General features: G+C 38.8%; 1 protein-coding gene across 1 annotated transcript in view; it reads left to right on the forward strand.

The window, feature by feature from the left end:
• Positions 1–24,796, forward strand: part of SDC3 (syndecan 3) — a 1,714,638-nt gene that overhangs the window by 1,369,402 nt on the left and 320,440 nt on the right. Inside the window, exon 3 of the mRNA XM_044084708.1 lies at positions 20,851–21,404. Within this exon, the coding sequence (XP_043940643.1) occupies positions 20,851–21,404 (554 nt within the window). The remainder of the gene's footprint in view (positions 1–20,850; positions 21,405–24,796) is intronic.

The raw sequence follows: 24,796 nt of genomic DNA on the forward strand, positions 1-24,796 counted from the left end.
CCAGGTGGACAGGAGAAATCACCAGAAGCTGACCCTTGGACATGCCTGGTTTGGTGCTTTTTTTTTTTTTAAGTACAGGAGCTGTTTTCCCTTACCTTAGCAAGGTACTTTGCAATTATAGGCTGTTCAGTGCCTACGATTAATTTCTCCTTATTAATAAGGAGAGTTGAGTGCTTGTATCTGTTTAAGGCTTCCTAGTGCTTTCCAGCAGGTATTGGAGCAAGTGCTAGTTACAGGGATGCTTAAAGGTAAGATGAAAAAAAATGGTTTATCCTAAACACTGCAGTATGCACTAGAGAAGTTAGATGTGAAAGTAGGTAACTTAAGTTTTACCTGTCTAAAAAGTTAAGTTTTAGTGGAGAGTCACTATTTTTAAAACAGCAAGATAAATTGAAAGGAGGTGATAACTTTTGTATTCTGGTACTATGGAATACACTAGAATGGCCAATAAATTTAAATAGTTGAAGGGGTGTGATTTCACAAAATGATAATGTTGTGCTTACTCACACAAGCCAGTGAAAGCAGAGAGGAAATGAGATATATGGTCAAATTAACATAAGAGCCAGGCAGCTAGAAAGACAGTGGTATTTAAGAACATGACAGTTTCTTCCCTTTTTTTCCTGATTACTGCTGTATCTTTTGTTAATATATGATGTTGATATATTCTGTGGAGCTAACCGTTGGAAGCAATTTTGTATATAATGTAAATAGTGTGTGGACTGTATTATGGTTTTGAAAAACAATAAAAATGATTATCGTAAAAAAAGAACATGACAGTGACAGGGTGGGGAAGGGATTTCTGCCTGACTAACAAGAAACAGAGCTGTGGTGTCATTTGAAGTTTTAGTATGCAGTTAAAAGCAGAACACAAGCAAAACAGAAGGTAAAGAAAACAAATCACAGCTCTCAAAATATAAAAAGGCAATAAACCAATACAAAATACAACAAATAAAATGCAAACCAACTTTTCCCTCACAGCAAAGTGTAGCAGAGTCTGGGTGAGCCTTTCCAATAAAGCTCTGAAATGCTTTATTTTACCCCTTAAATAGAAGGTTTAGTTCCCAGCTCCACCCCCCCCCCCAGTTCACAAATTATTAACCTTAAGTGACCTCTTCTATCTTATGTATGAGTCCTTAATTGGGCAGTCCTAATTTCTGCCTGACTCACAAGAAACAGAGCTGTGATGTCTTTTGAAATTTTAATATGCAGTTAAAAGCAGAACACAAGCAAAACACAAGGTGAAGAAAACAAATCACAGCACTCAAAATATAAAAAGGCAATAAACTAATACAAAATACAACAAATAAAAAGCAAACCAACCTTTCCCTCACAGCAAAGTGTAGCAGAGTCTGGGTGAGCCTTTCCACAGCAGAATCTGTATGGAATTTGCAGTCCAAGCACATACCCTCTGACCCTCCCCCCAGAGAAAGGCAAGCGGGTCTTAATGTCCCTCTCTTTACCTTAGCCACTGGTTGAATTTGGGTCATCTGAGGTTACTATCAGGGATTTATCCCTGTCCACCAACAGAGCTGACAAAGCAATGCAAATAATTGACATCTAGGCATACATATTGGAAAGGCACAAACTTCACTTAATGTGGTATTCCCACATGATTAGTAATGATAGGAAAGATGGCAAGGCATGATGGCAAGGCATGGTTCTCTTAGGAAGAGCTCCACATTTGCCATCTGGAGGTTAACAAGTTAGTTAGTTAGCAAAGCAGTTAGGAAATGCTAATAGCACTGGTCTGCTACTCTAGACATGTTAAAGAAAGCAAACCTTATACAAAGGCTCCATCTAGAACTTAGGAGTGTACTAACATGAGCAAAAATTGTTACGGATTTTGGCATATAGTGCTAAGTAATATATTAGTGGAGGCACATCATCTTGGATACACCTGTGTTACCTTAATGCCGAGATATGGAAATGTTCATCTGATCAACAAAAGGTAAATTGTTGATTTGTTTCCTTCCTGGTTTACTCACATTGTCTGTTCATGGCCAATATGTGGTTATATATGTATGTATACTGGGGTAAATGACTTAACACAAGAACTTTAACGCTGTTGGATAAGTACCACTTCAGATACATAGTATGTGCAAATGCCTGTATATTAGGTAATTAGGATGTCTTGCTTAAATATCATCCCACTTTTGGAAGCATGCAGTGTGTTGTCTAGATTCTAACTCCAAACCAAAAAAGTAAAAAGGTCACACAGACAAACCAGTTAGCAAAAACTACAATAAAAAGCAGCCAAGCTAAGTCCATTCATTAGTCTGGATGGACTGCTCACCGTTCATCATTACTGCATGGGAAATGCTCATACAAATTACCCCTGATTCCTTTTTTGGTGGTCTGTTCTTCTGAGCCCTATTCCCTGTGGATAGAGTCTAGCTTAACAGTATGGTACATGACCATCACCCATACCTTTGCCCCTTGGAACTATATTAATGGAGAATAGTTTAATTCTGTTTTAACTTGGCCTGGTTGTTGCTTGGTAGAGAAAGAGTGAGCATCTGAAAAAAATGTACATGTTTAGATAAATCATCAGGATTTGGGTAATTTGTTTTAGGCAGTGGAATTACTAAGTATGCTTATTCCCCCCCCCCCCAAACTCTTACTTAAAAATATGACTAATTTTGAATTTCAGAGAAAAATGGAGTTGCTTTCCTGATATCTCACTGTTTTTTTTTTTGTTTTTTTTTGACGAGAACATGGCAGGCCAGTACTCAAGTGGTGTGGCACTGGTACACGAAATAAAATGGTACAAAAATCAAACGCTCTCTGCTTTACTTGGGAATGTGTGTTAGTTTCTGTTTCTGACCTGTCTGTTTTTTAAAGCGACTTTACTGTAAACTTTTTTGAGAGATCAACCCAAGAATGATGTGGGGTAGGCTGTTTACTTCCAGTAAGTTTTTTTGATATGTGTAGCCCAGTAAGTAATTAATTCCATAATGCTGTCAAAACTTGACCCAACACAGGTTTTCCTTATCACTTCAAAATGGAGTTACTCAGTACAAGATGGATACTTAATGGGATAAATGAAATCTAAAAAATTATGTTTACGTGGTTTCCATCTGGGCACATTGATCTAATGAATATCTTTCAAGAGCAACACAAATCTGACTTCCAAGTGCAAGTAACAGTATGGATTTGCAAATCCAATTGGACTTCACTGCTTTGTGTAATTGTATAGTATAAATCATAAAGCACACTTATAATTTTTCTATGTATGTACCAGAGCAGACAGAATTCAGATATTTGCACATTAATTAATTCACATTACTTAGCAGTACAAGGAGCAAATCAGTTTTAACTTTGCAATGCTCAGGGTGGTATTTCAATGGTTTTGTTTTCCTTTGAGTGGTCTTACTCCCCAGCAGTTCCCTATACAAAGCAAACAAAATCTATACTCCGGCTAACCCTGAGGTTGCCAAACCTAAAGATGTTGATGAAGTGGGGTGGTACAGACCATATGGATACCCACGTAACATATCAAATTACAAATAAAAATGAATATTCTATTTGTTATAGTAAATTAGGATTTTTGTCTTTGCAAAAACAGCCCCTTTACTAAATCAGTATGTGATATTATTGTGATGTCAGGGTAGGAGAAACTTATTTAAATGTGATTTATTTTTTGTATTTTATTTTTAATTTCAGATTGTTGGCACATTTGTTAGCTATATTTATAAGCTCTGTGAAATCTGTAATGTGTATATTTACTGTGGCTCAAAAATGTGTGAGAGACAAAAGAAAAAATGTGTATGAGATTTGTAATTGAAATATAAAGTATAACTTTCTGCATTTTCAGGAAGAACTAATCGTGTGCACACAATTAAATCATTACAGAGTTTTTTTTTTTTTTTTGGAAACCAAGGAACCATAAATGTACAATTGAAGGACTCTTATAGGTTCATAGGTTCATAGGTGTGTACTAGGCTTATGGCCCTGTGGCCTTTACAAGCCTAGCCCATAGAAGTGCCCTGGCATTGTGCCGCCTGTCGTTAGTTCCCAGTGCCTCTGTCAAGTAGAGCCACTGGAGTGATCTTTGGGGTGAACTTTTTATTTCCCATCCACTCATCAAGATTTCGCTTGAAAAAGGCTAGTGAGGTGCTCTGCTTGACATGTATGGAAAGTCTATAATAGAGTATGGGTAGTCTCTAGATTATGAACCTGTCCCTCCAGCATGTTCTGTTGATTGTGGTAATGAGGTTGAGGTCTCTGGAGCCTGTGGTACTGAGGGATTGGGATTTCTTTTAGCTGATCTTATAGCTGATCGAAGGTGAAAAAAAAACAGTCCTTAGACATTAGATTGTGAGGATGGAAGATTCCGTTTTCTCCTTTGAATAGAAAATGTTTACTTCTGCAGGAACAAAAGTGATACACTAATATATCTATACATAGACTTGAGTGGTCATTTATTTACAAACTTCCTCTTTATAATAGAGACATCGGTGGAAAACTAGGGGTACTTTTTATGCTTCTCCTTCCAGTGATCCAAGCTGTGCATGAGTAAGTGTAGGGAGGATTTCTGCTTCAGATGGATGGGAAGCCTGTTCCAGAGAAGGGGTAGTCTCTGAGGCACATACCTGTCCCTCCAACACATCTTATTTATGTTGCAGATGAGGTTTAGGTCCCTAGAATTCTGATACTATTTGCTTTGTGGATGTGCAACACGTCCTCAAGGGCCAGATTATAGATGCTTTGAATGCTGGGAGTAGATTGCCTCTTAGCATTCTGTAAGAAACCGAGTAAGCGGATACGGCTTTGAGGCAGTCTGCGTATGACATGTTGTCTACACCTTGTGTACTTTTTGTGAGGAACCCCTTCTCACACTCCATTTATTGCATATTCCTGGTCAGGTACATACTGAAGGGGCCATTGCACTCACTGAGTGGTAGGAGAGTCAAGTACAGTGAAACAATGATATCTTTGGACCTCACTAAGTAGCACAATATAAAATGATTTCTTTACTACAGTAGACATATTATGGTCAAAGACAAAGTCACTGTCCACATGTATTCCTAAATCTCTGGCCACAGAGTCTGTTACTTTTTCTTACTGAATTTCTGGGCCCTCCTTTAACTGGTTCTGTATCAGGTCAGGATGCTGTGTAACACTGCACAGACTACAAAGATCTTACTGTATGTTGCAGGGTCATACTGCAGTACACTACCAGATGCATCCAGAGAGTAGAAGCAATCCTTAAACAGGCCAAGCAGATTTTTGACAATGCCCCAGGTATGTGCCTGGACAGGGTTGCAGCCATTCTTTTCTGTGGTCTTTGGGTTTGTAATTGGTGTCATTAACCATGGCTCCCAGGCATATCCAGTGTCACCAATAAGATGTTTCTGGTGAAGGTTCCACCACACAGACCACTACTATATGTTGTATGTGTGCCATTTATGCTAGTCATGGATACTGCCTGGCTGGCCTGCAGACACACAGTATATTATACCTGTGCATTGCAAACCACCTGTCAGTTTATTGAATGGAACCCCTTGCGATTGATATATTGTTGTACCTTTTGCCATGGTGGGGGCTTTATTATGATGGTGGTGCAGTCTGCGGTGCTCAGTACCTCAGGGAAATGGGCTATATCATAAAAAGTTTTGTTGCCTCTTTTATCTGTGGTTTATGCCCCAACACATGCTTTAGCTTGGCATCAAGGAACTGATTTATCCTTTTGGCTGATTCCTGGGATGCACCCACATTGTCCCTCATTGTTCACTGAAAGGTGCCTGTAGCTAGTGTTCTGAAAAACATATACACCTTGGTGTCCAGTAGGATATCCCCTGGGCCTGCATATGAGAGCAATACATCCTTGACTAGTTCCTGCATGGTGACTCTATCCACACAATAGCATTCCACAATTTCTCTGTCATGGAGGGAATGATATATTAGGGTAGGGGTGTCCAACCTTTTCCCCTTACCCTACAGTTCAGGGGCAACTTACCATATTTACCATGTATCTGTCCATTTAATACAGTTTGCTATAGGACATACTGAGGGCCAGATAAAATGCCTCAGTGGGCCAGATTGTGGCCATAGGGCCACCTGATAGACATTCCTATGTTAAGTCATGATGAGTGACTCCATTCTAACATAGATGAAGACACAACACTGTGACTATTGGCAGTGGTAACAGCCTAAAACATAAACATATTTAGTAGTGCAGGGGCTACCTTGAACATGTTTTCATAATCTGTTTTCCATAACTCCAGGATGGAAATTATATATTTGTGTGGCAGCTGGCACATAAGTTAAGGTTATGAGCTATAGTTCATGTGGAACAAGGTGCTGTACTTCACATGAATCGGCAGCCTGTTCCAAAGTCGCAGCAGTCACTGGGAGACAAATCTGTCCATCCAGCACATCCTATTCAAGTCACAGGCCATATTTAGGTCCCTGGAACGGGTAGCTCTAGTCCCGTTTTATTTACAGATGTATACCAAATTCATTAGGTTTGCGTCGGAGATTGCTCTGTAAGCCTGACATAAGTCTCCCCTAATAAGTCTATACGATACTAAGTATATTTACAGGGACTTTAGTTGGTCTGTGTAAGGAATGTGCTGGGTTACCTTGATCTTCTTAGTTAGAAACTTCTGAGGTCTCTCCAGTTGCTGCACATGCTTTGTATGGTACATGCCGAAAGGGACATTATACTAAATTATTGGCTTGATTTGTGATGAGGGAATATAACCTCCTTTGTTCTAGAGGCAATGCCATTGCTAATCACGTGTGCTACATAGAAGGCCTTCCTTACTGCAGTAGATACATGGTGGTCAATGTTAAGATCGCAGTCTACTTGTGATCCCAGATCTCTTACCACTTCATAGGTACATAGGGTATTTTGTTAATGAGGTAGTGTGAAGGGACATTGTTTTTACCAAAGGGAATGATGATGCATTTCTTTTCATTCAGTTTGAGACCGTGACTAAGATACCAGTGGCTGGTCTGCATAAGACCCTTCTGAAGTGTACTGACATCATTTGGGGATTCAGTAATTGCATATGAGGGCAACACATTCATCCGCAGACTTGGTCAGCCACAGCCCCTTAGTTTTGGCCTGAATTTCTGAGAGGTGTATAACAAACAGTAGGGGACCAGCACTGTTCCTTGTGACACCCTGCTTGTGACAGTTCTGCTGGTTGATGTGGAGTCACCCAGTTTGATAGTGTGTGACTGGTTTGTGAGCCAGCTGGCAACCTATCTTAAAAAAAAGGGGTTTACATTTAGTTTGCTACGTTTATTGGTAATGCCTGAGTGTGGGATTGCATCAAAGGCCTTTGCCAAGTTGAGGTATGCTGTGTGCACAGGTTTGCCCTTGTCAGTTTCCCTGGTCATATTTTTGATGAAATCTATCAGGTTTAACAGCAGGATCTGCCCTTGATGAAGCCAAATCTGGTCAGATCCAGGGTTTGGAGGTCGCCTATGTCTTTATGTCCATGATGATATGTTCCATTGCTTTACAGATGAGGCTGGTCAGACTTATGGGTCTATAATTCCTTGGGTCTGTTGCTAAGGTACCTTTGTGGAGGGGAATAACTGTTGCTGTTCTCCATTCTGCAAGAACAAAGCCAGTGGTTAGGCTGTTATTGAATAGGGTAGCTAATGGTGATGCTAGTTCATGTTTTAGTTTCACTAAAAAGGCAGCACAGCAAAAGAAAACAAAGTGGAATAAACCAGTATTGGAAAATGCAGCTCAGTCAAACAAGTTGAATCAAGATAAAACCATTTATTGCAAGCACTTTCGTTTAGAACAATCTCCAGACTTCCTCAAACAAAAGTATTTTAAAAAACACACTCACTTTATACATGACATCAGCAAATTTAAAACTTTGAGACCAATGAAACACTAGAATAATGCCCTAAGCATTTTAACCATTTTTATGCTGGAAAAAAATATATGCATGTACATGCATTAGGGTTGCCAGCTATCCGGTTTTTGACCAGACTGTCCCGTTTTCTGACAAATTGTCCGGTTATGAATTTCATTCAAAACTGGACACATGAAGTCTGGGTTTTGTGCCACTGCCACAGTCTCAAGCGTGTCTCCCAAGTCCCGTGCCGTCTTTACTTTCTCTCTCACTCTCTCCCCTTCTTATTGCCTGCGGTACCGGTGTGCATTTTGGCTATACAGGTATATAAACTTGGCTCTATTTACATTGAACTGCCCAATCCCAGGCAGCAAGACCTTTGACCTGCCCTGCCCCGCCCAGGGCCGTGGGCTCTTCTTTCAGGATTGGACACTCTGGTGTCAACGGCTAGGCGGTGTTATTAGCTTGCGGGTCTCTTGGATTTAGTCTGCTAGAGTTGTCAAGAGGCACAACTGGTGGGTGATAATAAGTTAAAGCAGATCTTTCACGAGTCAAGCTGACAGTAGTTGTTATCTTGCAGGTATTGCTTTTACTCCCTGATGCCAATGGAGCTGGCCAGAGTGGTGAAGAGCTTTTTGTAATGCATGGGTTTAACTGTAAAAACTTGATTCTTCTAACCGGGAGGAGTTTCTTGGTCACATTTACAACAGCTGCATTTTAAACTCTGTTTGAAGAAAACTGGGACTATTGCTGCTGCTTGCATAGTGTTATTGGTGGCGTTTTGTTGTTTGCTGAAGTAAAAATGCATTGGAATTTACTGCTTAGTCCCATTGCCTTTTTTGGCTCAGAACTTTTTATTAAACTTGGAGTGTTCGTGCATGGATATGGGGAAGAAGAGGTGATGAGATGCGACCACATACGGGTTGCCATGTGCCAGAATCTGGGTTATTATAAAGTGACTAGAATGCCAAATGTAGTCGACCATGAGGTATGGCAGATGCAGAGCTACAGCTGATCACTTTTATGCCTCTGATTCAGTATGGATGTTCTAGTCATCTGCAGGCTGGTCCATGTTCTAAGATTTACTTCTATCTGTCAATCTCATACGCCTCAACTGTCCAGTAGAATGTTCAAATTTTTGCTTCTTATTTATGGCTTCTGCCCCTCTCCGTGTAGTTTTCTGGCATGTCAGTGAGGGTTGAAGGCACTAAAAACTGTCAGATATTTCAATTTTGGGCTTCATATCCTTCCAAAAATACATTCTAATGCAGAACTTATATGGTTTGTAAGAACAGTACTGAAATTATGCCCCTGATTTTGCCCCCCCCCCAATTATCTTTGGCGTTGTCTAGATTTCTTGTGCTAATATGTTGAAAAGTGTGATCTGTATATTCATCATGATGAGAAAGCCTGAAAAGTATTACTTGGTTAGTTCAGTAGTAAGTTTGTTGTAATGGACAGTTATGCCTTCGGTGCATGATAAATGGCAAATGGTGTGCAAGTTAACTGCAAGTATCCAATTCAGGTATTTGTATGGAAAAGTCAAGATAACAATTCCATGTTTCATTTTAGATCTAAGTTGAGCTGTTCGTATTCTTTTGTAATAAACCTAGTACTCATTACTCTGCAGCCGAGGAGCTATCACTCTGTTTATACACAGACACTTGAGTTGGTAGTGTTCGATTGCAAATTTGAGGGCTCAAAAGAGTATATCTATAAATTGCATTCTGCATGCCTTGGCATTTATAAGTATTGCCAAAGTCACACACACTCTATGCATTCCTTTCAGCTGTCCCTAATTGTGGCTCAATTTTTGCTATGCGCATGTACTAAGAATATATAAAGATTGCCTGTCATTAAATGTATAATAAGGTTATGGGTTATCAAGACCCTGTATTGTGAAAAATTAAAAGCACTCCTCTTTCTGATCCTTCTGCTCTGATTCTCAATGTCAGTGCTATGATTTTTAATGCTCTGAAGTTGACAGATACCTTCTTGTTTATTTGTAACTTTTGCCCTGATTAAGCACATAAAAATGGAGAACTTGTATGTATTATATCTCCAGAAAAAAAAAACTTACTTCACATTGAAACCAATGTCTTCCATTATTTCTTTTGGGAGTAAAAGACCAAAGTGTTTATGGCAACTGGGGAGAAATCGGCTGAAAGCAGGCATCCGGAACAGAAAAAGAGGGCATTCCCATCAGCTGATGTCACAGTGATGTCACAAAATAGGCGGACCATGGATGGGAGAGGGGGTGGGAATGGGTGGAGTTATGGGTGATGTGAGGGGCGTGACCTTAGTCCGGTTTTAGCCACAAAGAAAGCTGGCAACCCTAACATGCATAGGTATCTCTCTACTGTTACAACCTTTACCTAAACTGACAGGAATATTACCTGTCATAAACCTTTAACTTTAGTAAACTGGAAATGGAAATTACATCATTTTTAGTGAGGTTCCTGGTTTGTTGGTGTTTGTTTTACACAGTTCATGTTTTAGTTTGTTTAGAAGACAGCCTGGGATGCCTTCTGGTCCCATAGAGTCTGGGTTTTTTGCCTTAGACAAGGTTTTAATGACCTGCTCTACAGATATGTATTGTGAGGGGGGGGGTTGGGGCAAGGCTTGTGGTAAGTTTGGAGGGGATAAGAGAATTAAATTTTCACCAAATATGTTCTCTGGCAGGTTTTCTATCTTTGCAGGATCAGTTTGTGCTGTACTGTTAGTCACTAGTTCAGTACATACTTGGGTCCTACCTTTTAAGCTATGAACGTAGCTGTAAAAGACCTTATGATTATCCTTGGCTGTGATTGCAAAGGCTTGTCAAAGTTACCCTTAGAGGATTTGACATGTTGTCTTATTTGCCTGTTGAGGCTGAGGAGGGTGCTTTTCCCTTGTTGGGGCCTCGCCTTAGTTTTCTTAGACAGCAGCGTTTTACATTTGTTGTAAAGTTTGTTGATGCTGGATACCCATCAGTGACAAATAAAAACCAGTATATACATATCTGAATCACTCCACCATATTCATTAACATCATTTACAATTGATGCCATTTTAATGTTCTTGAACATTTATTTATTTATTTTTATTTTACATTTGTTGACCGGGATAGTCCGACAGGATGCATGTCCATTTTCAGCAGAGGCCCGGGGAGAAAAGCTCCAAGGGTAAGCAGATACAGCATTGCATAATACAAGCATTGCATAATACAAACAGTCTATTTACAGAGATTACATAAGTAAGCAAGTTAAACAAGTTCCACATTTTAGAGCTAATCCCGAGCGTAAGTCAGGATTAAAGTAGATTACACAGTAAACTGGTTAACAGATTTTTACACATTCTAGAGAGAGTTAGCCAGGCTTGACAAATTGACATAGCCAGTTAAGTGCCAAATGTTGTTTGAGTCTAGTTTTAAATTGACCTAAGGTGGAAAGTAAGGTAATATCAGCTGGAAGAGAGTTCCAGGATCTACTTACAGAGTTTGCAAAGAGAGAATCACCGGCTGTGTTATTAATTTTGCTAGTCTGAATTAGTAGTTTGTTAGAGGATCGAAGCGGTCTAGGATTGTTATAGGGGGTGATAATATTTTTAAGTGCAGGAGTATTGTCCGGATTATAGAGGATTTTATAGGCCATAATCAGTTGGTTATACTGGATTAGGCTGGGTAGTTCAAGCCACCCAAGCTGATTTAGATTGATGCAATGATGTGTCCTAAATGGCAGCCAAGTGGCAAACTTGGCAATGTGCTTGTAGCAAATTGAGAGTTTGTTAAGGACAGTCTTGTTTAAATTCGAGAGTAGAGGGGATGCATACAGAAGGGTTGAAAGAGGGTGAGAGCGAGCTATGGCAATTGTAGCTGGAGGGGTTAGGAAGGCTTTTATTCTGTAAAGTGACCCTAGTTTTTTATTGATGGTTTTGATAGTTTGGTTAACATGTAGGTCAAATTTTAGATTATTATCTATGATGACACCTAATAGTTTTGTAGAGGGGTCAGGGGAGATTATTGTGCCATCATTTGAATTTATGGTAAAGGTGAAAGCGGTAGACCTACATGTTGGTGAAAATAACAGCATTTTAGTTTTTTGGGATTTAGGATCAGACGATGTTCAGAAAGCCAGTTTTCTATTGTATTAAAGGTGGTCTGGGTAGCTGACCATAACTCTATTGGAGATGTGGCCGAGCAAATCAGAGTAGAGTCATCAGCATATTGGATACAGCTGACTTTTGGGATGACAGTATAAAGGTCGTTAATGAAGATGGAGAACAGCAAGGGCCCTAGTATAGAGCCTTGTGGTACTCCAAGGGTGTTAGGTAGAAGGTTAGAGAGTTTGTTCTGCCAGAGGACAGCCTGCTGTCGACCATTCAGGTAGGATTGAAACCATTGAAGGGCTCTAGTATGTAGGCCGAATGTTTGCAGGATGTGGATTGAAAGATGGTGATCAACCATATCGAATGCCTTGGAAAGATCCAAGAAGAGGGCTGAGGATATATAATTATTGTTGCGATTATGGTTTATGGTGTTGGTAAAAGCTAGGAGGGCTGAAGTAGTGCTGTGATGAGGACGGAAACCATGCTGAGTGTCTGCCATAAGGTGATTCTGGATTAGGTGGTGCATGAGTTGTCTATGAATACATTTTTCCATAATCTTTGCAAGTGGAGAGAGTATAGCTATTGGCCTATAATTGGAGAATTCAGTAGAGCTGCCTCCTTTGTGAAGTGGGATTACATAGGATATTTTCCAGATGGTGGGAATTTTAGCTTCTACTATGGTTCGATTGATTAGTATTGAGACGGGGTAAGCAATAGCATCAACTGATTTTTGTAGGTACTCGGCAGGGAGTTGATCAGCAGAAAATGTTGTGGATTTTTGATCAAGGTACGGATAAGTGAAGTGGCGACTGGTTGGAAGCTGAATGCGAGTAAGTTTCTAGGGGTGCTACTTTCAGGACTAGGGGAGCTAGGAGGTAGTTGGCTAGCTAGGGCTTGAATTGTCTCAGTAAAGAATTGATTAAAACTGTCAGAAACATCTTCAGGGGTTTTATCAATAGTAGCAGCAGGGATTGGGATTGAAGTTTGTCCAGGATGTAGTAAATTATTTAAACCTGCCCAAAACTTCTGAGGGTTATTTTGATTTACTGTCTGTAAATTACAGTAGTATTGTTTTTTTGTCTTGTAAAATGGATTTTTTAGTTTTGTTCCTGGATTGCATGTATTTAATGTGATCTTGGGGGTCTTTAGAAGAACGCCATAAAGCCCATGCTTTGTTTCTAAGGGTAATTTTGAGTTTAGACACTTTAGAAAGCTATGGCGCAGTTTTTGCCTTTGTTCTCTTTGAACGAACAGGTGCATGCAAATCAAGGATTGCAAGGAATTTGTTGTTAAAGTATGCTACTGCTTCATCTAAGGGGAGGTATTTTAGAATAGACCAATTACATGAGTTTAGTTCTTGTTGGAATTTGGCAGGGTCAAAGTTTTTATTGTTTCTAACCTTTCTGAGTAAGGGTTGTTGGGAATTAATGGCTTTGTGCTTAATTAGATAGGTGAGAAGGTGATCGCTTAGGCCATCAGGGAGGGTACCAGAGGTGTACAGATGGGGGTGACTATTTATGAGTACCCAGTCAAGTATGCTTTCTTTTTGGTTGGGTTTTCCTATCCTGGTAGGGGTGGATATGATTTGTGTAAATGCATGCAGGTTAATATGGGTGGTTGGGGATTCTGAGGAACAGTGCCCAGTCTATGTTAAAGTCTCCAAGTAGTAGGGTTTCTTGGGGGTAGTGACATGATAGCCAGTGCAGGATATCTTCAAGTGTAGATATATTGTTACCTGGGGATACATTTCAGTTTTATTATACCACCATTTGCAGTTTATGCAAGCTGTGGGATTTCTCAGCCATCTGCAGTCATGGTTGATGTGTCTCTGACATAGTCCCACTCAACACTTGCCTGTTGTTTACTCAAAAACATCTGTTGCAGCACAAAGTCTGTGTTTGAAGCCTACTGAGAGTTTTCCAGTGTTTTACAGTGTTCATTTTTTATCTCTGTTCTAAATGCTATTTGTAGTTGTGGCATTCTTATTGTCAGCTTTATCACTTATTAAATTCAGATTGTAGCTGAAATGGGTCCATCTGGAACATTCAACAGACACAGTTCACAAACTTTACAATGGAGAGTACCACAATGTCACTTATTTTGAGTGACATGGGACCTCCTTCTGTTACATAAAAAAAGAATGCGATTGCAGGCAAGGAGATTTTGTCCCTTGAATCGCATGGCCTTCTCTGAAGATATAATAACAGTGCTCGATGCAGGGATGACAATGCATGCTGCTAATAATGACCTTGGCAAAACATTTGGCGCTATTCAGCATAACAGAATAAGTAACACAATAAAACCATTACATGTCATATTAATCAGTGGGCAGAACACTGGTTAAGGAACAGGAAACAAGTGGAGATGGTTGTTTACCTGTCTGTCATAACGGGATTTACTAGTAATGCCCCACAGGGCTTTAATTTTATTTATTTAATTTAAAATGTATTAAATGAGTTAGACACTCTTACAAAAGCACCATTTTCAGACTTGCCTGGACAAAACAGTATACATCAAAAAGCAGTCTTATAATGTAACAAATGCAAATTTTGTTAGTAGTGGCACACTAGACATTGTATGAAAGACAGTCTTACAATTAATAACTTTGGACCTTTAATGTGCTTCATGGAAAGGTGAATGTAAACATTCCTCTCATCTCTGGGTTGTTTGTACTTAACATGTAACAGCTAAAAATATCATGAAAAAGTATGGCTAGGCTTCTAAAGATCATCACAGCTCATTAGCCCAGTAACTGCTTATGAACTTTACCACACTGAAAAATAAAATGGTCAGTGTAGCATAATTACAAAAAAATCTTAGCTTCTATATATGCCGTAGATGAGGATAGTAGGAGACACAGAAATTGTACAGGAAGAAGTAAAGACTATAAGATAGGGAAAGGTATGGGATAACTGAAAAAAGGGGATAGAGAGGGAATGAGTTTAGAGTAGTTGAAAAGAGTATAGGTGTATTGGAGCCACTTCTTTTTGAACTAGCCGATACAAAAGCTGGAAACTGGCTATGTATAACTAATCATGCTGATAACTACAATGTGAATAACATATAAATATTTAAACGATGCGGTAGTTCTCCAAGATGGTCTACAAAAAGTAATGTACATGGCTATGTCATAATTACTTCATCTTTAATTTCAGTAAATGTTAACAACTTGAGACTCTACAAGAAGACATACATCATGATTACAAAATAAATGTTCACATCACAAAAAGACATTATTACTAAAGATCCAGGAACAGTGTTTGACAGAGCTTTAAACTTCAGTCAGAGTGTGTGTACGTGTGTGTGTGTGTGTGTGTGTGTGTGTGTGTGTGTGTGTGTGTGTGTGTGTGTGTGTGTGTGTATATATATATATATATATATATATATATATATATATATATATATATATATATATGGGTCCCCTTCATATGACTGAACTTTCAAAAGTTCGACTTTCATGTGGCCGAGACCATATGATCGAACCTTTGAAAGTTTGAACATTTATAATGGCGATCTCCATACAACACAGAATGGGAAGATTTCCCTTTTCTGCACTGTAGTGCGATCTCAGAGTTGGTATATATAAATATCAGGGGGTGTGGGGGGGTGCAGGGCGGCTTGCCCTCCTGCTACAGTTCAGGTAAGTTTTTTTCTTTTTTTTTTTTTTTTTTTTTTTTTTTTTTATTAGATGTTTGAACTTTCACAAGTTCAATCATATGGTCTCGGCCATATGAAAGTAGACCCATATATAAATATTTTTATATATATATATATATATATATATATATATATATATATATATATATACATATATATATATGCGTGTGTGTGTATGTATATACATAAACATACATATATATATATATATATATATATATATATATATATATATATATATATATATGTACATACATACATACACATCCATGAACTACAACATAGGCGGTAGTATACTTAACACCGAAAGTGTGATAAGAGACCTTGGGACACAGGTGGACAGTAGTCTCTACTTTGATAATCACATCGCTACAGTAGTCAGGAAATCCTTCTACATGGCACAACTCATCACAAAATGTTTCTCATCCAGAAAAAAAAGAGGTCATTGTTCCCCTGTACTCATCACTCATTAGACCCATTATAGAGTACAATGCCCCTTTTGGTATGTACCTCACAAGACATCTACAACAACTGGAAAGGCCGCAGAAATACCTCACAAGGAGGATTACCATCCTCAAACAGATGCCCTATGCAGACCGTCTCAAAAAACTCCAGCTTTACTCCATCGCATATTGCCTACTCAGAGGTGATCTCTGCCTAACATACAAAGCTATGTCAAACCCAGAGCTGTTGGACATGCTCCACTTAAAGAAATCCCAATCCCTCCGAGCTACACGCTCTAGGGACCTAACAGAACATGCTGGAGGGATAGATTCCTGTCCCAGAGACTTCCCATACTCTAGAATAAACTACCTATCTATATCAAACAAAGCTCCTCATTAGCACTCTTCAAGAAAAATCTTGATAATTGGATGGGAAATAGGAAATTCACCCCGGGGATCACCTCTGTGGCTCTGCTCGACAGTGGCACAGGAAAATAATTTTCTTGGGTGGCAAAAGCTAGGGTACCTTTTTGGCTGGGCTTGTATAGGCCACAGGGCCGATAGCCTAGTACCTACCTATGAACCTATATATATATATATATATATATATATATATATATATATATATATATATATACGCATGTGTGTGTGTGTGTGTGTGTGTGTGTGTGTGTGTGTGTGTGTGTGTGTGTGTGTGTGTGTGGTTCCCCTTCAGAAGGTCGAACGGCTGAAATCTTGAAATGTATATGGCCGAGACCATATGCTCGAAATTTCAGACGCTTGACCTTCTGAATGTTGATCAACACAGCACAGAACAGGAGATTTCCCTTTCTGCGCTGTAGTGCGAGCTCGGAGTTGGAATAAATAAGTAGTGGGAGGTGTGGAGGGTGCAGGGGGGCTTGCCCCCCTGCAGAAACATTGTTTGTGTTTTCTTGTTTTTCCCCTTTCAGAAGGTCGAGCTTCTGAAATTCGAGCATGTGGCTTCAGCCATATGCATTTTGAGATTTCAGCCGTTCGACCTTCTGAAGGGGAACCGTGTGTGTGTGTGTGTGTGTGTGTGTGTGTGTGTGTGTGAATGTGTGTGTGTGTGTGTATATATATATATATATATATATCTATATATATATGTGTGTGTGTTTGTATATATATATTTATATATATCTATATCTATATATCTATATCTATATATATATATATCTATATATATATATATATATATATATATATATACATGTATGGATTCACTTCACAATCTCAGGAATTGTTCCTAGTATTATGTGTCATGCAGGAAATTTAGAGGTTACCCCTGCTTGATTTAATAGGTCATGCTTGATATGGTTTTGTTTGAAAGTCTATTTTTGTAGCTCACTGCTGAAGGAGCGAATACCATAGTGGGAAACTTAATGCTAAGAATAAATAGCAGCAGCAGAAGAAAAAAATGACAGGTACATTACATAATGCCTCCTTCCATGATTATCGAATGAGCTTCCCCTTACAATCAGAAATCATTACCTTCTCTAAGATATAACCTTGTGTTTTGGAAGTTTTTTAATAGTTAGCTCTATTTTTTTATACTAAAAGGCCTATTTAATTCCTCTGTCTGTGATGAGATTGCCCTACCCCCTGTGTGCTCATTGACTGTGACTGGTAAATTTGGCTAAATGTCGTATTACAATATGTCATTAATTGGAAATAACATTGTGTTCCCTATTCATTTCTATGCATCACAGTTTGTTTCCTTCTCCCTTTTCTTAAGTGTCTTGGCAGTCATCTTAGGTGAAAATATACTACTGGTCAGTAAAAACGATTCCACCTTTCTATTTTATCTGCTGTTTAATTGTAAATTTGGCATTGCGTTCCTTCCTGAGTGCCAACAGCTACTTTTACAATCTGTTATTTTCATATCTATGTCTTATGTATTCTGTTTCTTATCTCACAGTCTTTTCTTCTACCACCTCTAACCTTATCTTCCCATTCAATTTTTTCTGTCTTGATACCTAAGCAAGGAACTGCTCTGTGTTTTTCCTTGTTAAAATTACCACATAGATAGTCCCATACACTTTCTAGTCTATGTGGCATATCCCAGTAGCTTTGGATCACCTGCATAATAACAGGCTGAATCTGTCTATTATCAGATTACACAAACATCACAGGGGTCATGTCCCTGTAATATCTAGAGTACCCATTTCCACCAAGTAAATTTGTGGTCTGATAGGAAGCAAGTTTATGTTCTTTCTGGAGAATATTTCTTTTAAATGTGTATTATACTCATAAAGATATAGTCAGTTGTACTTGCCTCTCCCACCATCTGTTTTATATATATATATATATATATATATATATATATATATATATATATATATATATATATATCAAAAAATATATATATATATATATATATATATACGTATATTTATATGTAAAATACTTTCTTGGTGCATGAAATGCTTTCCACCCATCGGTAAGACAGTAGTCTTTGAGCATCCTGTGCAGTTTTAGAGACACTCCAGGGAGCCTGTTTCTGTGTATTGGGACACTGTCCTTTTGAGGCTCTATTGCCGCATTAAAATCCCCCTCAACAGCCCCCCCCCCAAAAAAAAAAAAATTATCTTTCCTTCCTTGTAAAATTGTTTGAGGGACTCAGAAAATTCAGTTAGAAGACCAGGGCTGTCCTAATTAGGCCATAGAAACAACTCAGAATGATGTTCCTTTCTGGCCTTTTTGTGTGTGCTACCACCTACAATGGTGCTGTGTCTGTCAATTCCTTCTCTTTATGTCAATTTGATGAGTTATGGGCTAAAACTGAAGGCCTTCTTTTGGCTGTTGTAGTGCTGGACCTCTTCCTCCCCATCTTTTCTACCAACAGAAAGCATTCAGTGCCCATTATAATATCCTTTACCATAGCCATCATCTGTTTTGCCTTGCAAACAGTGTGACCCTGTATAATGTAGTACCTATAGACTTGTTCAAGTGTGCTACCATTTTCAGACCTGTGCCATGTTGCTTTCACTGGGTCAGTTACGAGATACGTTTCAGTAATGATTTCACCTCTGATTTCTAAACATTGTAGAAGAAGCCTTGTCAATTTCGTCTCATGATCACTGAATGAAAACTCTTTTGTCATGGGGATCACTGTATGAACTAACATTATGTGCTACTCACTCAGGCACCCATGTATGCTCTGCAGTCTCGATCATTTTTCACAGGAGAGGATGTCAGTGATTTGGTAACACATTCAAAGTAGCAGTTAAGGATACTGCTTTTCCTCCATATGTAAATTAAGTATCTCTGGGGAGTATGATTTGTGAAAGCTAAGCTGTTGAAGAGAACACTTGTAGGCTGGATTTCTGAAAGGGCATTTCTCTGAATTCAGAAAGAAAAAAAATAGCATTTTATTTCCCTTCAAACTTGTTGGTGCAATGGTAGCTGCATTTCTGGGAAAGGCATGCAGAGATATGGGAGACTAAAGAGGAGTTGCATGGATAGTCATCTTCTGACTATATAGCATCTGTCTTACGAGGGTGTCCTCGGGTGTTCTGGGAAGCATCTCAGTGACACCATTTGGGTAGCGGCACTGAGTAACTCCGCGTTCACAGCTGAATCAATCGGCTAGTTTCCTTATGATTTCCTATATGGTTGTCCACCATGATGGAGTAATGAAAGCTAGACTGCCGTTTGGTATTATTTTAGTATTTGTACATTTATCTGGAGTTGTGAAGTCATCTGTCATCTCATGGGTATGGCTTCTCTGTTCTACTCGTCCAGGAGTAAGGCTACAAACCAGAAAGTGTTTGCTTTTGTACTGTACCATTAAAACGTAATCATCTGAAAGTAGATACCAAGTCTTTTGGTAAGTTGGCATGTTTGATTAAATCTGCATGCCGCCCCTATGTGACACTACCATTATGAGATGTGTGCATCAAGAGCCCTGAAATGTTTGTGATTTGACTTAATTATTCTTTGTCATTTCTTTAGCCTTATGCCAAAATGCACTGCCTTACAGAAAAAAAATAGTATCAAGTCTGTTGTTCGTGTGTTCATATTATTTGACATAAACTGTTCTCAAATTATTTGACATAAATTATTCTTCTAACACCTGGGCATAATTTGGATTTCAGCTTTGTTCTTAAAAACAAAATTGTTGCTATTTCATTGTGGTGGTGTGTACTGCTATCTGATAAGCCATAGGTAATGGATTTCTTTCTATAGTTGATTGTTTCTACTCATGAATGACTCGTACATTTGAAAGCCTCTTTAACAGTATGAATGCATTTTCAGCTAATATGTTCATTGTTGGTGATTGGAAAAGGTGTAAAATTCCTTTATTGTTTTTATTTTTGCTTTGCGAAGATTTAAATATAAATGATGGACCAGTAGCAATGACAGGTTGCTCAGAAAGGCTGTTTTTAGCTAACATTGCCATAGTACTGCATTTTTTTCTGGCCTAGTTGATTTCATGCAGGTGGCTTCTGGCTATTCAGAGTTTTTATTTACAGGGCCGAGAAATGTGATGTCTACAGATAGCTTTGTGGAATCATCATGAACAAGGAGCACACGGGGTAGGTATGGAGACCATGGTCCCACTGAGTCCAGAGTCACAGAAAATACAGGAATGTATTTATTGCGCAGCACACAATCACATTTAAAGTAAAACCAACAACCTGCCCCTAACAAAGTGCACCAGAGAATTATGCCATACTACTAGAAAAAGAAAGTAGTCCGCAGGGAGGTCATGCAAGACAGCATAATAAAACAGCCTTGAGCTACTGAAAATTGCATTGCTACTAATATTACAAAAAAAAAAAAAAAAAAAAGCTACAGACTTGTTCTTTTACTTTTCAGATCCTGACCAAGAAGACAAGAATGACAGTCGAATGAAATTTACTATGACCACTTCTCAGATTTTAACAACTGTGCCAGCAAAATTACCTGTTACATCTGTGGGACCAGTTGCTACTCCTTTTGAGTCTGTTCCCACTGTGGGAATTGCTGATGTTTTGTTAACAGACATTCCTATTACAACACTTCCCCTGAGCATTCCTGAGGTCACAACTAAACAGGAAATGACCACAGTCACAACAGCTAAGTTTCCAGTCATCAGAGTAACTCCACCTATTAGACCTGTAGCCAGAAGTACAACTACTGAGACCACAACCACGACTGCAAGAGAGGCCACATCCATTATGGCCACAAGTGAGAGTACTACTACTGCTACTACTACCACCACTACTACAACTTCAACGGCTTCCTCCACAAGACACAGAACCACAACTGCAGCCAGAATGGTGCCAAAACTCTTCACAACCACCACTGTAACTCTTGGAGTAAGTCCAACAATAAAGGAAGCTACCACAGAAATGACAACCACCACAGTTTCACCAACAATACGACCTCAGGTAAGAAAAGCAATCATTTTTTCGTGTTCCTGCTTTTTTGTGAATCTGTTCTCATTCCAGGCTCCAATTCTGGTTCAGGGATTTGATTCCCTACCGCAGAGCACTGGACATGTTAACATAAGCTTATTCACCTCATCATTATGGCAAGGTGCTCAGAGTTAGGGTGGGGGTACTGATGATCATACTCATATCCCTGGGAATAACAACTTATTGGAAGAAACTGATCCTGGAGGAAATACATTTTGAGACACAACAGCATCTTACGTCTCTGTCCTTTGGAGACGCAATCTTGCAGACATTAGGAAACAAATTTCCAATCAGACCTTCCATGAGGGATATGACCACTGAAGCTAGCAACACATACATTGCAGTCATAGTGCGAGTGACTTATGCAAAGCATAAATATAAAAAGGCTATCCTTCTTTTTCTAGTGTTTAGGGATTTCAGCTGGCTTTTGTTACAGACAGCTCTGTGTAAGATATGGCACTGCTTAAAAAGTTTACCTTGAGCTATATAAGAAGGCATTTGAAAGCATTTTACAGGCCATACTGTGGAATCTTTATTGTTAGTAAATGTTTGAGGGTCACTTGCAGAGGATGTAACAGTACCGAACGAGGTGTAAATATTCCATTATAGACTATCTGGTCAGATACCATTTTGTATGAAACAAATGCTCAGTATAGAGCCAGTGTAGCACAAAAAGGTATTCCTCTTTGCACTTAAATAAGCTGCCCCTGCCCCTACACTTAATTTAACCAACTGGGAATCTGCCATACCCATACCTTGGGTCTTTGGCTCTGAAGAATGCCGTCCTACAGTGCCTTCCATGAGCCACATGCACTTTAACATAGTTATGCATTTTCACAGAGCTGATTCACACAAAATTTACATACTGCTACTGAAATACCACTGCAGGTCTGATGTCTGTTGTACTTCTTCTAGGTTTAAGTAAGTTAATTGCTTGAACCCAAGCACATTCATTATTAAGAAGTAAACAAGTGAGTGCATGTACAATACATATGATAAAAACATTTGAATATGATTATAATTAGCAGCTCAAGAAATAACTTGCTAAATAACAATATAAAACAAATTTGCCATCAATAGTAGCACTTAATAAGTTCCTAGGAAGGATGGCTGGTACTTAAGTGTATTGTTTGCTGTGGATGTAGATATGCCGCCTAAGTAAGAAATGCTTCAAGTAAGCCTAAAAGAGGCCCCAGTTACTCTGAACAAAATCTTAGAAGATAGTAAGTTTCACAGAGTCAGAGATAGGTAGGGAGAAAACACCTTTATGAGGTCAGATGAATAAGTCTATGAACCAGTCTTTGCCTCCTCTGTCCAGGGAAATGCTTTTCAGAGCACTGCACATTTTAGTTGTATTTCTTGTTATGGCTTTAAGTGGTTAATTAATTGATTGACTGCACATTTTTACTTTGAGGTTTGTATTCCTTCTGGTTCCAGTACTCTGAATAAAGACTATTTTTCCTTTCTTGATGTCAGCATCAGAATGGCAAAGGTCACTGTTGTACCACAGAGGGTTTCTGGTGCACACTATATCCTGAGAAATTGCTGTTTTCATGTTGTGCTACTTTGAACACTGTACTGCAATTTCCAAACAGTCTGCTGATTTTGTCCAGTGTGATTGCTTCCTTATACAGCAGACATACCACAGAACTCTGCTGTCTGTTTTAATATTTCTGTAGTGTTTTCTCCAGCCAGTTAGCATGTTCTTCTTGGACTGGGCCAGGTTATGTGATAAAGTTCACCTCAGTCACAAACTTAAAGCAGTATAAGTGAAACATGATGACGCCTCTTGAAGAAAAAAAAGATTTACCAAAGATGTGAATGCATGATGCCTTCCAAATGTATTGCCTAGACATTGCTGCAGAATACTGTCTAGAGTACAGAACATTGTTAAAATAGTTGTGTAAAGCATTTTCCGACAATGACCAGGCAATATAAGTACCCTCATTACAGAAAGGGTGGTATTTGTAGTCATACGCAACATAAGTGTTCAGGGAAAAAATTTGCTGTTCCGAGTAACACGCACACACACCACAAGCACACTAAAAATCATCAATCCACACACATACATTTAAAAGTTACATCTAACCCTACACTACACTGCACATACACTACTATCTATCCACTTGCCTTAACCCAAACCCTAACCCTAAGGTCCGTCACTATCGCACACTCACCTCACTCGCGCCCTAACCCTAACTCACTTAACCAGCCTCTAACCTCAAATTCTCACTATCGCACACTCACCTCACCCGCACCCTAACCCAAACTCACTTAACCTGCCCCTAACCCCAAATTCTGTCACAATCGCACACTTACCTGACCTGCGCCCTAACCCTAACTCACCCAACCCACGTCTTAACCCGAACGTCCGCACAATCACACACTTACCTTAACCCAATCCGTAACTTTCCACCGTATCATTAAAAACAGCAAAGCCACAACAACGGCCAACCGAATTCTTTCCCTAGGGAAGAATTTGGTCTTGTGCAGCTTCGCTGTTTTCAGCGTTCGTGATATTGGGTTCTATATTAGATCATTTGAAATACTGCCATTTCGATGATCTAATATAGACCCATCTTGCATGACATTGTCAGGTTGTAAACTATCCATATACTGCATATTGTTTTCAAAATCTGTATGTTGAATTATCTCACAGTACAAACTGAATCCATCCTGAGAAAGGATGCACTTTTTGAATTTATTTTGATTAAATATGAATTATTTTATGCCTTCTAAATGCTGTTTTAAAAGGCTTTTAAGTATTCACTTCTGTCATGCATTGCAAAACATTTGTTTGCTCTGAGGTCAGATGTACCTCTTTTGATTGGTGAGTGGCAGTCCATTCTGACCTGTTAGATTTCAGTTAGTTTGTATTCCTTATTGGTGATTTGATCTTGGAGAATGTTTCAGATTGATTTACGATCATTCATTGAACATTGGACAGATAGTTCAATGTTTTCAGGTTATCACAAGGGAATACGGACAGAATTTGATTACATATTGGTTACTTGACGATCATTTCTTATTCTTGATTGGTCTTGTTTCATTTTATCATGAATATTTACACTTATTGTATGTAATACCCTTAACTGGTTACTGCAAGCTACAGATTGTTTCCTGATTGTTTTTTTAACATTTTAATTTACCAGTGGCATTCTAGGAAATATTTAACCTTTAATATTTATCAGAATGGTTTTAATTAATTATTTTAAATGATTGGTTTAGTTTTTATTTAATATGAGCGAGTGTTCAAATGTTTTTTTAATAGACCTGAAGAAGGGTTTTTCAACCCAAAGCGCTCATCTACATTATATTTTGTTTTTTTCTTTTATTAAAGTTTATGCCTTGGACCGTGGTAGTCG

This window comes from Protopterus annectens, chromosome 1.part1 (genome assembly GCF_019279795.1).
Source record: "Protopterus annectens isolate FY-2018-M chromosome 1.part1, PAN1.0, whole genome shotgun sequence".
NCBI lineage: Eukaryota > Metazoa > Chordata > Ceratodontiformes > Protopteridae > Protopterus > Protopterus annectens.